At 36.7% G+C, this 17,173-nt stretch overlaps 1 protein-coding gene across 3 annotated transcripts in view; it reads right to left on the bottom strand.

The window, feature by feature from the left end:
• Window positions 1-2,496: 2,496 nt before the first annotated feature.
• The window catches only part of LOC107702357 (tyrosine-protein phosphatase non-receptor type 9-like), a 19,859-nt gene continuing 5,182 nt past the window's right edge, over window positions 2,497-17,173 (bottom strand). For 2 of the 3 annotated variants that reach the window (XM_016504649.1, XM_016504650.1), the window contains exons 2-13: window positions 14,451-14,594; window positions 14,257-14,346; window positions 12,723-12,847; window positions 12,528-12,633; window positions 9,747-9,857; window positions 8,771-9,630; window positions 8,578-8,674; window positions 8,116-8,185; window positions 7,933-8,011; window positions 6,417-6,567; window positions 5,610-5,817; window positions 4,552-5,517 (exon numbers count right to left, since the gene is read on the bottom strand). In XM_016504649.1, coding sequence (XP_016360135.1) covers window positions 5,294-5,517; window positions 5,610-5,817; window positions 6,417-6,567; window positions 7,933-8,011; window positions 8,116-8,185; window positions 8,578-8,674; window positions 8,771-9,630; window positions 9,747-9,857; window positions 12,528-12,633; window positions 12,723-12,847; window positions 14,257-14,346; window positions 14,451-14,594 — 2,265 coding nt within the window. In that variant the 3' untranslated portion in view covers window positions 4,552-5,293. Of the gene's footprint in view, window positions 3,095-4,551; window positions 5,518-5,609; window positions 5,818-6,416; window positions 6,568-7,932; window positions 8,012-8,115; window positions 8,186-8,577; window positions 8,675-8,770; window positions 9,631-9,746; window positions 9,858-12,527; window positions 12,634-12,722; window positions 12,848-14,256; window positions 14,347-14,450; window positions 14,595-17,173 lie in introns of those variants that run through there. The other variant, XR_001635754.1, reaches the window with a different exon arrangement.

The following is a 17,173-nucleotide window of genomic DNA, read 5'->3' as shown; positions in this document are numbered from 1 at the left end:
TAGTTTATACTTTTTAGTATAATTTTTAATGTTGAGCGTCATTCAAAAAACGTCCACCTTCAGGTTGTAGTATTATCTTTTTGCTGTTAAATCTTTACTGATTTTTATTAAGTAAATGAAAGAGTACATTTTATCTTAGTAATATTTCAAGATGAACACTTCTTGGACTGAAGCAACTTCGGTTTACTTGATCATGCATATCTCACTTTTAGAAAAAAATCAATGCTAGTATCAAATATGATACAAGACTTTTGAGTAATATTTATTTGTATTCATTCATTCTTTGTATTGCATTGCATTGCATGTTTTGCCTCCAAGATAAAAACAGAGCTTTGAATTTTAAAACTAAGCATTATCATTTTACTAAGACGCATTATTGGGAGATCCAGATTGACATCTGATATTCATATGCATTTTACATAAGTAGTCTGTTATACTGTTATATAATCCCACTTATTTACATTAAAAGCTATCAGAATTTAATCTTATTTTTGGCCATATAAATAGCAATTGATTTTGCTCAATTTAGGCTGATGAATAAAATTGAGGTGTTTTACTTGAATAGTAATAATCTTTCTATATCAAATTATATGAGCCATAAAAACCTGATGTCTCCAATAAGATACTTAACAAAAACCACAAACTTTTTTTAAAGGGGTCATATGATGCGATTTCAAGTTTTCCTTTATCTTTAGAGTGTTACAAGCTGTTCATGACTAGATAAGATCCCTAAAGTTGCAAAGACTAAAGTCTCAAACCCAAAGAGATATTCTTTATAAAAGTTAAGACTGGTCCACGCCCTCCTAAAACGCCTCGTTTAAACACGCCCCCACATGTCTATGTCACTGTGTGGGAAGATTTGCATAACACCGCCCAAATGTTCACTCAAAGAAAGAAGGCATAACTTTATTGTTGCTGCCGCCGCCATGTTGTGAAGATGCTATGTGTTTCGTTGCGAAAGCTAAACTACTTTGTTTGGTCTTCCAAAAGAGGACACGACTAGAAATCAGTGGTTAAGTTGTATTTACAACACTGTTCCAGAACAGTTCAACCCAAATATTCAGATGTGTGCAGCGCATTTTATGGAGGACTGTTTCCTGATCCTGGGAGAGTAGCCTACAATGCCGGCTGTTCTGACTCACAGACTGTAAGTACGTTTTCATATTTAAAGAATTTGCCACTGACGATTCAAACTCGAGTTTTGAGCAGTGTAGAGTAGCGCTTGTTGTTCGTCATTTCTCCGATCACAAATGCAGACATGGTTTTGTTTACGCGGCGCGATGCAACGCAACGCATAAAAAGACAGTATAAGTCATTATAATCCGTAATTATGTCCCCACTGGATGCAACGAATGCCTTTATAATGGGTTTTAATGTTTTTGTCTCGTCGCTCCGGGACATGGCATCACAATATGGTAGGGGCGTAACATTTCCGTCACACGCTTGAGGTTTCCGGCCAATCACAACGCACTGGATAGCTGGCCAATCAGAGCACACCTCGCTTTTCAGACCGATGAGCTTTGTAAAAATCAACGCGTTTCAGAAAGGCGGGGTATAGAGGAGAAACAATGTACAGTATGTGGAAAATAATGTTTTTTTAACCTTAAACTGCATAAACACATTTCATTACACCAAATACGCCAAATAATGTTATTTTTAGCAACATCATATGACCCCTTTAAGATTTTGTCTAAGGTTCTATAAATGGTTTCATTTAAAAAAAAAAAAATCTAGATTTTTTTTATCATGATTTCTTATGTCAGGCTTTACAGGGTTTAAATGATCTCACTCTCACTTATAAAACACACTTGAGGTATAAGTAACTGTTCTTATTTGTTTAAAAAGATTTATGATTGATTTAACCTTTCTGAGATTATTGCATTTAGCCAGTAACACTGACCGATTAACAGCTGTTAGCGCCCCCTATTTAGCAATGGGTGAACATTTTTTTAGTTTTAGTAAACTTGGATTAAGTTTTGTGCCAAATTCACTTCATGTTTAGGATACTTCAATATTGTTTATATCGCCTTTACTATTAAATTGTAGATGCATTTTAGCATTATACCATCCATCAACGGTCACCCATTATTTTTTTTATATTTTAGATAAACGGAATAGTTTAGTTTAACTCTGTGGGAACAATGTCTAGAGTGCTGGTAAGCCTTTCATATTTGTAACTAATTCCAGCCACTTTTATAAGGCCTTACAAAAGCTGAGAAACACATTCACCTTGTGAAATGAAAAAGAACAAAACCACTTTACAATTCCTGTGCAACTTTCTGCTGGAATCTCTTTGGTTCCAAGCGTCAGTTTGACTGTTTTGCCAATCATTTACTACTCTGTGTGTGAAGCTTTCAAATCAGCAATCAGGTCCAAAGTGAGACAAGTCAAAGCAATGTGCTGTTTGACTCAAAACACACCAAATTACAGCCAATTCTGAAATAAATCACTGCTTTCTGAAAACACAATGGTTATATATTTCAATACAGTCATTGTTTCACGTTTCAGTTCTCTTCAACTCATTTTAACACACAAACACATGCTCAGTTTCAGAATAATATTCATGTTTACTACTACACTACTGCAGATGTCGGGTAAAAAGGCCATTACTCAATCACAAGAACTTTGGGCACCAAATGAAGAAAAACAAAAGTAACAACACTCGCATCGCATTCCCGACTGCTTTAATAAACCAGAGCCAAGTGTGTCTCTTCCACTTACGTCTCATTCAAGCAGTAATCAGCTGTATAAAACAGTCAAGCACATTCTACACACCTGCATTGGATAAGTCAGTCAACAAGCCAACATTAGATGAGTGGGACGTTCACACATTCACTACCATCTGTCATCATACAAGCATTGATATTCAAGGAGAAAGCATTCCAAAGTTCTCCCAAAGACAACATGATTTTTATCTAATAACATTCAAGTTCATATCATGTTTTTTTGTTTCTTACATGTAAAACCTCTGTCTGTGTTTGATTGGCAAATAGTTACAACTGTTAGTGGCAGCCGTGCTGATCGGTCACTTGTCTGTTTCAGTCTTGGCCCTTTAACAGTTCACAGAGTATGAAAAAGGTTCTGCTACAGGAATCTGGGAAAATAACAGATTTTATCTCCCAAAACACAATGAGGAGTAACAATTCCACACTGAACTGAATGAAAAAAAACAAAAAAAAACAACAAAAAAAAGATCAGTCTTTTGTTATGCGGTTTGATTTCTTTAGCTTATCTGTTTAAAATAGTATGTCTGTTCATTTTTTCGTACCAACATTCAAATTTCAATACTGCTGAAGTTCTACAAAGGCATAAATAAAAACTGAATATAATACAGGAGGCTATATAAAATTCAAAATAAAATTTGTATACTTTTTTTTTTTGGAAATGATAATTACCAGAGAGGCAAATTACGTTTTTTGAGAGCTGGAAAACACCAAGTATACCCCTGAGATTAAAATAAATTCCCTATATGCATGTGAGACCAGCTGATCTACTCATTGCCTGAAACTACACATTGCGCTACAGAAAACTTGTAAAGGCACAAAAACTGGGGCTTTTTGACCCCAGGGCTCCATACAAACACACACACACACACACACACAGCTGAAGACCCCAGTTCACTTGTAACAAATGACTCCAACACTTCACGTCAGTATGGAACACTTTAAATAATCGCGGTAACAGAATCAGCATCCGTGCGGATCAGGACCAGGATACTCCAACTTGGGGCCCGTAGTGGAAGGAGATTTAAAGATACAAAAAACAAACAAGTTGAAATAAAAAAGGCCAGCTAAGTCGAAAGTCAAAGTTCATAGTTTAGAGAGAGCAAGGCAGTGATTGAAGGTTAAGAGAGAATCTTCACAGTTGAGACGCTCTGTGAATGATAGACAGCCTGCATTAAGGCTGAATAATCATGGAGTACGGTTAGATGAAAATCAAAACTGCAGGACCAGAACAATCACCAAGATATACCATATATGTGACCCTGGACCACAAAACCAGTCATAAGGGTCAATTTTTTTAAATTGAGATTTATACATCATCTGAAAGCTGAATAAATAAGCTTTCCATTGATGTACGGTTTGTTAGGATAGAACAACATTTGGTTAGTTGAAAATCTGGAATCTGGGGGTGCAAAAAAATCTAAAGCATTCTATTAAGGTACTGCATACAATGTTTTAGCAAACTGATGAGATTAACAAGCTAGTCTCAACCTTGTGTACAGTTTTACCAGCATTTGATGCTAATTTTGTGCCATGCAGGTAAAAGAACCTTGGGAGGTGCTTGGTTTGGATTTGATTGGACCACTGCCAGAAACTGCACACAACAACAAGTATGTCCTTACCATGACTGACCTGTACACCAAGTGGGTGATTGCGGAACCTATGCAATCTAAGACGGCAGCTGAGGTGTCTGCAATAATAAAAAATCTATCAATTTGACCCATACAATGTATTTTTGGCTATTGCTACAAATATGCCCCAGCGACTTAAGACTGGTTTTGTGCTGCAGGGTCACATATATATAGCATAGTTGTGTTCCTCCTCCTCCTCTTTTCATATTGTTTTAACCCAACATATACTTATACATATATATATTTATATATAGATACACATAATTCTGAAGAAAGTTAAGAGTATTATATTAAAACAAGGCTTTTCAAAGGTTGTTATAAACAATATATATTATAAATGTATGTTACAAGATATACAAGGGTTTAAGTCACAATGATCATTACGGGTACATCCAAGCATTCGACACCATACCTTTGGCTTGAAGATTAGTTTAACGAAGTACACAAATAATGACAACAACTAAAACTGGAAAGAAAACTGTTGGAACCTGTTCAGACGCAAAGAAGTTGTTATTTTAATGTGACGGAGAACAAAAAAAAGAATATTCAAGTTTTATGCTTTTACACTTGATAAAAAGTGTGAATTTAACCCCCAAGTTGAGTGATATTGAATTTCGACAACACTCAGAGCGTAAAAAAAGAGCAGGTAATACGATAAACTGGATTTTTCAAGTTTGTCATTCCACATGTGCAAGTCAGTATTCATTAAAAAAAAATAAAATAAAAAATGCTACAAGTCGTACATCAAGCCACAGTCTCTGATCACGTCTGGATCAGAGTAAAAAGAAGGGCTTGAAAAGTGGCAGGACAAAAGCATCCTCCGCTCTCTAACATGTTCCTCAGCGGTGGAGTCTACCTGTAGCCAGGAGAGGGGAAAAGATGACTTCTTTTCCTTCCGTGTCTTCTGCACCCTCTCCTGCGAGTTCTGTTTTTCCTGATTCACTCGCTGTCGGTCTCCAGCTCGGTGTCGGACCACTCCACAGGCTGCAGCAGGCCGGTCTGTTGGGCGTACTCGATCACTGCTTTGTAGCAGAAGTAGTACTGGTCCCACGTTTGGATGCTGAAGGCACGCTGTGTCCGCATGCGACGCACCGACTGCTTAATGTTCACTGTCCCGATGTCCTCCAGACGAGAGAGACAAATGTCTAAAGTACAAAACGTGCCTGAGGGTGAAGAAAAAAGAAAAGAAAAAAAATTGTAAGACACGCTGTAGTGCTGTTAAGCAATGAGATCAAAAATGAAGGTCGAAACTGACCTGTTCGGCCGATGCCTGCGCTGCAGTGCACCACCACTGGGGGGCCCCCTGGGGGTCCCGTCCAATCAGGATACAGTGTTCGTAATGAGGATTCTTGTCTCTGTTTCACGTGCGCCTGGAAATCCAACATGGCCGACGCTGACTTCGGAACACCAAAATCTGGCCAGCTCATGTAGAGGTAATGAGACAATTCCCTACATTCCCCTGTCTGAAAGAGAAGCTTGTCCTGTCATTTATGTTTCAACGACATTATTATGGACATTAAAGGTGGGGTAAGCGATTTCTGGTAGCCAATGTTGACATTTGCGCTGGAAAGCTGATCCGATATTTACACGGGTCCTACTTCTTGCCTTATTGCCTTAAGCCTTCTTTTGTTCCGTAGACGTTTTCCTCTTTTGTTTTTTATTCGCCATCTCTATCTTTCTGTCACTCGGCTCGGCTAATGTCCGTCCTGTGCACTAAGCACTCTCTCCTCCACATCATGAGTAGACACGCCCCTTACTGCTGATTGGCTGCAAGTTTGTTTTGCTAATCGGCCCGAATCAGTTTTCTAAAGCGTTTTTGAAAAATCGCTTACCCCACCTTTAACATACATATAAAAAGGATCAGCATATGTCTTTAACTACACAATAAGCATGTGATGTTATTGTGCTGTTCTTGGCTAGAATAAGCCCAAAAGTGGACCAGACTTTATGTCGCTAGTCAAAACAGCTGGCTAAATGAAACAAACTTCTATGTCAAACTTCTATAGCAGAGTCAGTGCTCATGAAACTAAACTAAAATAAAAACAGAGACTGAGGGACTGACCTGAGTGTTGAAGAGCTCCAGGTGTGACAGCTTAAAGTCCTGAAACATCTCAATATGGACATTTCTCACCAAAAAGTACCCATAATCCTCAGTGCGCCCAGCCTCTAATGGCCAGTACTGTCCACACTTCACTCTGCCTCGCTCTACAACTCTGAGACAGAGATCAAGAGTCATTATACTAGTCTTCTTTGTCAGACATTCATATTTATTATGAATATAATGAAAAACATCTAGAAATTCAGTGCAATGATCCTTGAATCAAGGACAGACATTCTAATAACCAAATTATAATTCATATGCATAAAATGAAAAAACATCGCAGGGCTGCAACAACAAATATTGAGTCATCAGCATGATACAATTTGTAATTGAACATTATATAACATAAAAATTATACACTTTTAGATTTCTTTTTTAGCTGAAAATGTCAGCCAGTGTATTCAATTAAATACAAAAACAACAAGGTTTTTTCAATTGAGAACATATTTGACAGATACCATTCAAACGTGTAGAGTCGGTAAGATTTTTTTAATTTTTTTTGAAAGTCACTTCGGGCTCATCATAGTTAAAAAATACAGAAATACTGTAAAATATTATACTTTGCAGGAATTTTTTAATATATTAAGAATTTTCAGCATCATTACTCATCTTCAGTGTCACATGATTCTTCAGAAATCATTCTAATACACTGATTTGATGTTCTCAGTGTTGTATTATCAACTGATGTATTACCAGCTGCATTATCAATATTGAACACAGTTAAGCAGCTTAATTTTTTTGCGGACACCGTGACGCTGTATGGTTTTCATGAATTTCAGAATTCTTTCATGCATACAAAGAACTACATTTATATTAGAAATATTTTGTAACAACATAAAGGTAAAAAACTGTCACTTTGAATCAATTTCATGCATCCTTGCTAAATAAACAAAAGTATTCATTTATTTAAAAAAAAATTATAATAATAATCTTATCGACCCATAACTTTAGAATGGTGTTGTTAGTTGGAGCCTTACACTGTCCTGTCCAAAATCCTGCTAAAGGCAGGCGTACACGGTGCGATTCTGAAGGTCGGAACGTCGTGAGCTCTGGCACCATTCATAAAGCTGAACGGCAAATTTGGCACATTCGGAATAACAAATAAAAAATAGAACTGTATAATTAAACTAAAATTATTATAGACTATATGGTTTTTGTCATCTTCTGATTGGTCAACTTCAGATGGATCGCCAAATCGTCTCGTTCAACTGCACATACGCCACGAATTTAAACCGACAGCATCCGATTTTTTTTGACATGTTTGAAAATTATCGGGAGGACGGGAGGTGCTCGTAACGTTCTCGGATCGGCCCGTAATTCTTCTCACACGGTACGAGCCACGACCATGCGAGCATCTGCGATTTTCTCCCGAGAGAAAAAAATCGCCTGCAAGCTCGTACGACAGCAAAAATCGCACCGTGTACGCCCTCCTTAAAGCATCAAAACATTCCTTAACTTTTCACAGAAGGAAACTAACCTTGTTGTCATAACAATGATTAAAACCATTTGCTCCCACACCATTCGCCAAAAGTCTCCAAACGTTTTTGGCAAAGGCCCTGAAACAACCCAAACATTTACATTTACACACATCCACTGACATCTGTACCATGCATGTATGTGTACTTCACAACACAATGTTTAGTCCAACAAAGCGTCTCACCCTGAGTAGCGATGTAAGCATTACTCCTCTTGTAACCATCCATGAAACTTGCATTTATGTAGTCAGATGTCTGAAAGCAAACAATCAAATTGATGAAGAATGAACCAGTGTTGAACCACACTACAAAAAAAAAAAGGTTTTAGGTAAGTGAATTAAAAATATTAGATTAAAAATAAACTAAAACATTTTATTTTAATTAAGTACTAAAATGACTAAACCTATAACTGACATCCAAATAAATTAAAGTTACATAAAAGTATAAAAATAAAAAACTAATAAAAATAACAAAAGCACATAACAAAATTACTAAAAGTTAAAAAGTGAAAAAGTAAAAATAAAAGCGAATTAAAAATATTATTAAATACTATAATAGTATATAAATAATACTACACTAAAATAACACTGCATTGAACGATGACAATCATGAAGAAGATCATAAAGGAAAAAGGGCATTACTCTGACCTCATCATCCTCATTGTTGAGCGGACAGAGTCGAACACGTGATTGGTCAAGGCAGAGGACATCACTGTAGCGATTCTTTATCTGGTTAGAAGCTTTCCTGTGAGAATAAACATCATATTTATATAAGCAAACACTTCTTTGTCTGTAAACGTATCATCTTTACAGCCATTTCTCAAAAGCAAATGTCACTTACTTAGAGTAGTCAAAGGTTCCAGCAGGAGGTTCTTTGCGGATCTCCTCGTACTCCTGATAAATGCCCTTCTTCTTTTTACATTTCACGTGTTGCACCAGATCCTGCACGCTCATTCCGCCTGGCTCAGCCGCATGCACCGACAGCGCAGCCGTTTCCGTCGTCGTTCCCGGTAACCAGCTCATATCCGGGGCGGGGCTGTGATGGAGTGGCGGCAGCCTTGATTTCAGTGGAAGGGGTGGAATGCCATCCCCTTCATCCACTTCCTCTTCCAGAAACTCCACATCCTGTTGGATGTCCTCAGCACCATTGCCATCCTGCCTTCTGTCGTCCAAACATGCGCCTTCTGTACCCATAGTCCCTCCACCTCCTGGTACTATTGCACCAGCTGTGTGTTTTTGATGCAGGGGCGTGTCTGGGGGTGTGTCTGACTGGGGGGGTGGCTGCCGGCCACGCCCATTTACGAAATTGGCGTTGGACCCCGAGATTCCCCCTGAACCTGGCAGTACAGAGCCGTTCCAATGCGCATGCCCCGCAGTCCTGTGGTTCTGCAGGTTGGCATTGCCGTCATCCAGTATGGGGCAGTTTGAGTTCAGGCCGTCCCCCAAGAGGGTGGCCCCTGAAGTATTGGCAGTTAAGGGGTCTGCTGAAGTGTTCTGGCCATGCTCCATGGAGTAGGAGTGGAGGAGACTGCCCAAGCAGTCCCCAGTGACGTAGGGAGAGTTATTGGGGTGGTTGGGGCTGGAGTTGACGCAGGACTGGATCCAGGCAATGTGACTATACTGTGACGAGCCACCCAAATGTTCTGGAAGGGAGCTGACTGGGATGTGATTGACCAGTTCGTGGGCTTTTACAGTGCACACCTGTGGAGGTATCACATGCATACAAACATTCAAAGTATTGCACCCTTAAAAATACAAATATAGCATTGTCCATTTAAAAAAGTTTAGTGTTTGCATATACAGAGCTCTAGACATACCCTTTCTCTCAGTTTCTCTCTCACAAACAGACGGAGTACCGCAAATGGTGCTCTGAACCACAGCGGAGATGACACAATAAAGACGCATTTCAGACGGGCAGGGAAAGCCCCCTAAATCACAAAAACGACCGACAGTAAACACAACACACTGTGCCAATCCCATTCACAGACCCACCTATTAAACAAACCCTCTGAAAAATCAAGAACATAACCGTTTGCGAGCTTGGGGTTCGTAAGATTTTTGAAAGTACTCTCTTGAGCTCACCTGGGCTCCATTTATTTGATCAAAAGTAAATTAAAATTTAAAATAACTTTCTATTTTAATATATTTTAAAATGTATTTTTACCTTTAAGACAGACTGCATATTTCAATATACTGTCTGATACACAACGGTTTTCTTTCTCAACAACTGCTTACATTCACTTAAGACAAAACTGACTGTGTTTATGAGGATACTCACCAGAACGGGCATTTTAACATACTTTTGTGTGTATTTGGCAGCACAAGCGCAATAAGCTGTGAAAAATAACTTAATTTGGTACTCGTGAGGTGTTGGAGGCCGCTTTATATCCGAGCGCTTTGGATGTGACTAAGCACACAGAAAACTATTGTGGAGTGTGCGACTTCCGAATGATTTAAAAAGACTTAAAAAGATGTACAAATGATACAGTTCTGTGACGATGTAACAGTGACCCGATTAGGCAAGTGACAATCAGCAGGTCTACTATTGTGGAAACCATTATACATTTTTTCCCCAGTTTTCTGTGATGAATAGAAAGTTCAGCAACAGCATTTATTTAAACTAGATGTAAAAATAGACTTGTAACAGTGTAGAAGTCTTTACTGTCACTACTGACAGTCACTATCATGAATTTAATGTGTCCTTGCTGAATTAAAGTATTCATTTCTTTAAAAAAAAAAAAGAATAAATAACTTTCCCCAAACTTTTAAACATGCTGTAGAACTTGTCTGGCCTGCACAAAGGCCAGACCTGAATCCCACTGAACAACTTTAGGAACTTTAGGATCTGTAGATACACTATATGCCTATAAGTGTGTGGATGGCCAAGCACTGTACTCGTATGTGCTTGCTGACAGTTTCATTTGCATTAATTGTAGGTTCTTCCTCCCTTTGCTGCTCTAAAAGCTTCTAATGTTCCAGAAAGACACTAGATGCTGAGGATTTGCTCCCATTCGGACCCTACAGCATCAGTGAGGTCAGGCAGTGAAGAGGAGTGATGGGTCCTAAAGTTCCTAATGTTGTTAATTGGGATTCAGAACTGGCATTTGTGCAGGCCAGACAAGTTCTTTTAGACAAATCTCAGAAAATAATCTCTGAATGGATCTTGGTTTGTGCACAGGGGCATTGTAATGCTGGAACAAAAAGAGTTAAGTCTCTTTTAACTAAAAATGTTTGTCTAAGGAGGTTGTGTGTCTATGTGCTTGATTTTATGCACCGGTTATAGGCTTAGCTAAATGGTCGCATACTTTTCATCAATTCTAGACAAAACAAAGAGACTTGGTCTCATGCACTCTCAGAATTATTCATCTAAGTTCAACAGTCTCCCTAGTTAGCAGAACTCATCGATCTAAACAACAACATTTTTAAATAAATTTCTTAAGAACTGGTCATTATTTCCATTGCTCCACTATTGACATTTTTTTAACCAAATAGACACAGTTTCCAAAAACAAGATTTAAACTGCAAAAACTAAAACACTGAATATCAAGTTAAAAGAATCATTTTCCAGTTCACAAATTGAACAAGAATGAAAAAAAATTTCATCCTCTACACTACCGTTCAAATGTTTGGGGTCAGTACTTTTTTATTTTATGTTATTTTACTTATTTAGTTTGTTAGTTTTGTTTTTAAAGAAATTTATTCTTTTATTCAGCAAGGACACATTAAATTAATCAAAAGGGACAGTAAAGACCATTACACTGTTACAAAAGATATTTCTCCACAAAATTATAAAGCAGCACAACTGTCAACATTAGCGAAAATAATAATCTTGAGCATCAACTCGGCATATTAGAATGATATCTGAAGGTTCATGTGACACTGAAGACTGGAATGATGACTGCAGAAAATTCAAATTTGCCATCACAAGAATAAATTGCATGTTGAAATACATTAAAACAGAAAACGTTTTTAATAAAAAAAAAAAACTGTGATTTAAAACAGTATTTATTTATTTTTTTTACTCTCTTTTTGATCAAATAAATGCAGCCTTGGTGAGCATAAAGGACTTCTTTCAAAAACATTAAATATCTTTGCAAACCCAAACTAGAACGGTAGAGTATATGAACAAAAATAATGTGATAATAAACAACAATATTATCAACTTAAAAAAAAAAAAAAATAAACATAAGCTTTTGCTACTGAACTCAGAGACACAATTGAAAACACCTGAACACATTTGCCAGCTGCAAGACAAGGAAGGAATGTGAAACAAGTGTAATGACACAATCTTTATGAAATCTATATTTTAGACAAATAAAAAGCCAATAAAAATCATAGCAATGTGTGCAATGCTGGCATAAAATGTTGACAACATATATTATCCCAGATATATTGTGAATTTTCAATACATCAACCAAGCATAATTGTATGTGATTGAATATTAATAAAGCTCCAGTTCTCCACAAATTACAAGTACAGCAGTAAATACAGATGACATGAAAAACTTCCTATATATCCAAACCCCACTGAGTTCTGTTAACACCATATGAACGCAGTATGAAACGGACAGATGGTCTTGACAGCACAAAAACACTTACTTTAAGCAGATTCAAAATCTTGACGCAAAGCTCATAGTCAAAATTGGCATATGTGGAGTTAGTCATATCATAGATAAAAATGAGCCCGTCTCTCTGTGTCTGAACACTGGGGGAAGAGAAAGATGTTTTAGATGAAGATGCAGAGCTGTTAAACATATTAAATTTGATCAGATTTATGGATGTGGTCTATTTTACCTCTCAATGGCCTTGTCCAGCTGATATATAATGGCCTGAAGAACAGCCTTATGGGTAGTGAGGTCTGGGCGATGGAGACGTGCTGTAAAAAGTGCCAAAGCCGCACCTTTTGCATCACGGCCGGGCTATACACACAGAAGCAAATTAATGCATACACAACTTGTAAAAACATATGCACAACTAATACACGGACACACATTACAAGAACAAGCAAAAACAGTCAAATGTACTGCAAAAGTTGCATTAATGCTGATTATTTTTTATATCATTGGAATAATTCTCTTGCATGCTCAGTGCTCTGAAAACTGTTTAAGACGTGATGAATACATCAGAACAGCCTACACAAACACTTGAGCAAACTCTGTATACAGCACAACCCTGCATGAAAAATGACTGAAACAAACAGTAACGTCCAGACTAAACAAAGATCATGGAATTGCTCTGTGTGAGATGGTGTGAAATCACAGATCAAATTACCTTAGCCGTCACTAGCAATGATGGTGGCCTTTATTTTATGCTCTATTTACAGGGACTGTAAATATGAATGATCGCAACTTGCGCTGTTTTTGGTTAGCATAATCTGAAAGTAATTAAAAATTCTTGTGTCCAAATTCCTGTAGCTGCGCTTTGCCAAAGCTTGGGTTACTTACTGAGAGTTTCTAGTTAACCGTCTTTGCAAATGCATATATAGATTACAGTTCAAAAGTGTGGGGTCGGCAAGATTTTGCAATGTTTTTGAAAAAAGTCTCTTATGCTCACAGATGCCGCATTTATTTGATTAAAAAATACAGTAAATTATTGTGAAATATTACTAATATTATGAAATATTACTTCAATTTCAAATAACTATTTTCCTATATATTATTTGAATAGATTCTAAAATATAATTTATTCCTGTGATGCAAAGCTGAATTTCCAGCATCATTACTCCTGTCTTCAGTGTCACATGATCCTTCAGAAATCATTCTAATATGCTGTTTTGCCTCTCAAGAAACATTTCTGATTATTATCCATGTTGAAAACAGTTTTGCTGCTAAATATCTTGTGGAAACCTAATACATTTTCAGGATCCTTTAATGAATAAAAAAATACAAACCTTTTGTAACATTATACATGTTGCTGCTGACACTTTCGATCAATTATTATGTATTAACTGCTTTAAACATCTTAATGACCACAAACTTCTTAATGGTAGTGTTCCAACAGCATTTTTACACAGTGAGCCAATTTGAAACTGATATTCAAGTTTAAAATTGATAATTGATTAAAAAAAAAGCTCATCACACTCGCGTATAAATCATGCACCAACTGACTGAAAATGGATACAATTTGAAATAGTTTTTAATATCTGACTGAGAGGGCCAGTCTAACACACACAAAGAGTCTACAAATCATGCTATCTCCAATCTGTACAACTAAAATGTTCCTGCAGCAGAAAAGCAACAGCAAACTGGTAACAGCATCCAAAAAGCTGGCCTGGACATCAGTAATGTTCACACATCCACACATTATGTTCATGTGAAACCGTACTCACCAGAACTGTGAATTTCCCACTAAGTAACTCGCTCCTTAAAGGCTCCTCATTTGGGTTAATATTGTAGATGCCTTCCTTTATTCTGGTGTTCTGTAAACACACAGAAGCATTAGAATGTAAACTGACTCTCTCATGCACTACACTGAATTTTATCATCTGAGCAACCACACACACACACACACTTTTCACATTACCTTGTAAGCTTGGAAGAGGTCTATGGCTCTGGAAACATCAAACTTTCTTGCCATGAGGAACTTAACCGCTGTCATCTGACTGACAAGATCTGCATTCTGAGACTGTTCCCGACACCTCACCTCAGCCAGGAACTCCTCCACCGCCTGGCGCACACACAAACATACATTTCATCAGGAGGTTTACTCCATCCAATGCTGAAAGAGCACGTTCAATCTCGGTATCTATTTTTGTATATTGATTGTAACAAATGCTGTACTTTATAGTGTTAATTGGGTCTGGCTGCTGTTACTAGAGATAAACCAATGTATCAACCTCACTGATAAATCAGTTGATATTTGGTATTTTGAGATCATCGGCATGGCCAATAACCCTGTTGGCTTAACCAAAGTTTGGCTGATTAGCATGACACCATCTGGCTGCAAAGCATCCTTTTCCATTGACAGACATTCATAAGTCAATATTTATGCTGGCAAAGCACATTGAGATGCTGAACGAGTTGCTTCTTCCAGGTATTATAATAGAAATTTTAGCTATCCCTTGTTGAAAAATCGATCAATGGCCCTGTCAATGAATAATCTTTTTTTTTTTTTTTTCAGATAGTTTTTGTGAATTTTGAGTGGATCTTATGTAAGGCTGCACAATAATGGTTAAATGGTTAATGACAATAATTCTGCTCAAAAAATATAATCACGATTTTTAATCATGATTACTTTTTTTTATTTACATTTCATCATAGCTATTGTACTCTCACATAGACACAAGTCAAGAGAAAATCAACTCGCATAGTTTGCTTGCAGATTTAGTCACAGCAAACAGCACAAATGACCATGTGAAAGAAAAACTGACTGCATTACATCATTATTTGAGCAGAATATCTCAATAGAGATTACTGAACTCCAATTTACATGTTTGTCCGTGTTTTTTCTGGTTGGGTAGATTAAGTAAACTGAGCAGAAAACACTGAGCAGAAAATACATCAATTTAAGAGAAAATCTCATTTCAGGTTAAATAACCAGCAGGCAATTGCAAATGATTATGATTTATAAATTGAGAGAAGCAGATTGTCATCACAATTAAAATACATTTTATAATGCAGCCCTAATCACATGCAATAATTTTAGGTTACAATATATTGTTCAAAAACTTGGGGTCAGATTTTTTTTTTTAGAAATTAATATTCGATTCAGCATGGACACAATAAATTGATTGAAGAGTGACAGTAAAGACATTTATAATGTTACAAATCATTTCTATTTCAAATAAATATAATAATATAGATAAATATTAGGGCTGCACGATATATCGAAAATATCGAAATATCGCAAATGTAAATATCGCGATATGCATATCGCAACGGCAGGCGATAGCTGAATCATTTTAATAATAGGCTACTTAAATCAAAACGTTTCAAAAGGACAAAGTTTTAGTTCGACGCATATAGCAGAGAATTGCTTGAAGTTAAAAAGAGTTATTAAGTGCAATAAGTTGCAGAAAGCAACTCTTTGCCGTCTCGTCTTACTGTCTGACACTCACACCTGAACACTCAGAGAGAGAGACGCGTTTCAGATGGCGCGCAAACACCGAGTTGATTCGTCTTTCGCATCTCCTCCTCATGTTTGAACAGACACATACACACAGAATTATGTCAATATTACCCGTCTCGATGATCATTCTCGTAAACGCAGTCAGTTATGTTTTAAATGAATGTAAACAGCTGAGAAAGAAATCGGATGTGTATCATTATACTGGATCCGTGCAGTCGGATTTAAAGGGACAGCAGCCTACAAATACGTGCTGCTGAATGTCACTAATGTTAATCAAACAACAAAACAGCTATAACAAAGATTAATCTCAATTTAATTCATAGTGAACACTTACAAATTATTACATTTCTGTACCTGAATACTACTGTTTAATGGAATTTACTGTATGACGCGGAATGTCACGGAATTTGTCAAAGTTTGAGTGAATTAATCAAAAGTAGGTCAGTACACTGAAATAGAGTCGCAATATGGACTAGTATATGTAAATATTAAGCCACAAAAATACTATTTAAATATGAATCCAGCATGTTCTGCGTGTCTCTAGTTGACAATGACAGTTTTTGTCAAAGCCCTTGTTATTCTTAATTTTGACATTAATTTTAATTTTTACACCAGACATATATATCGGTTGCAAAATATCGGTTATCGGTCTACTTGATCTGTAATAATCGGTATCGGCCCTCAAAAACACATATCGGTCGACCCCTAGTCACAATGATATAAAATTAGTGTCATTCATTTTTTTGTCATTCACATTGATGTTAAAATTACATTTTCAGATTTGTGACATTACTTATGTAATGCTAAAACTGCTGGTTACTCTCAGAAGTTGTATTGATGCTTTCTTTTCCAAGAAAGAATGAAACATATATTGGTTATATAATTTTAATTTTTACATATTTTAATTTGAATTGATTTTACACAGTTAAGTCAATGTCTATCGCATATCGAATATTGCATTATTTAACAAGGTATCACATTTTTCTTCAATATCGCACAGTTCTAATATATATGAAAGAAATTAATACTTTTTAGTATGGGATTCAAGTGTCATTCATGCAAAGGCTTTAAATAAATATATTTATACGGTCTCTTTCACTTTGATCTTTTTTTTGTTTACCTTACATCCTCCCTCATGCATAATAGCCTCCCCCATAATGAAATGTAGCCACTCTTTC

The sequence above is a fragment of the Sinocyclocheilus anshuiensis genome, unplaced genomic scaffold (genome assembly GCF_001515605.1).
Source record: "Sinocyclocheilus anshuiensis isolate Anshui unplaced genomic scaffold, SAMN03320099.WGS_v1.1 scaffold86, whole genome shotgun sequence".
NCBI classification, from domain to species: domain Eukaryota; kingdom Metazoa; phylum Chordata; class Actinopteri; order Cypriniformes; family Cyprinidae; genus Sinocyclocheilus; species Sinocyclocheilus anshuiensis.
Note: the sequence above shows the minus strand (reverse complement) of the source record. Positions and strands in the feature narration are given on the sequence as shown.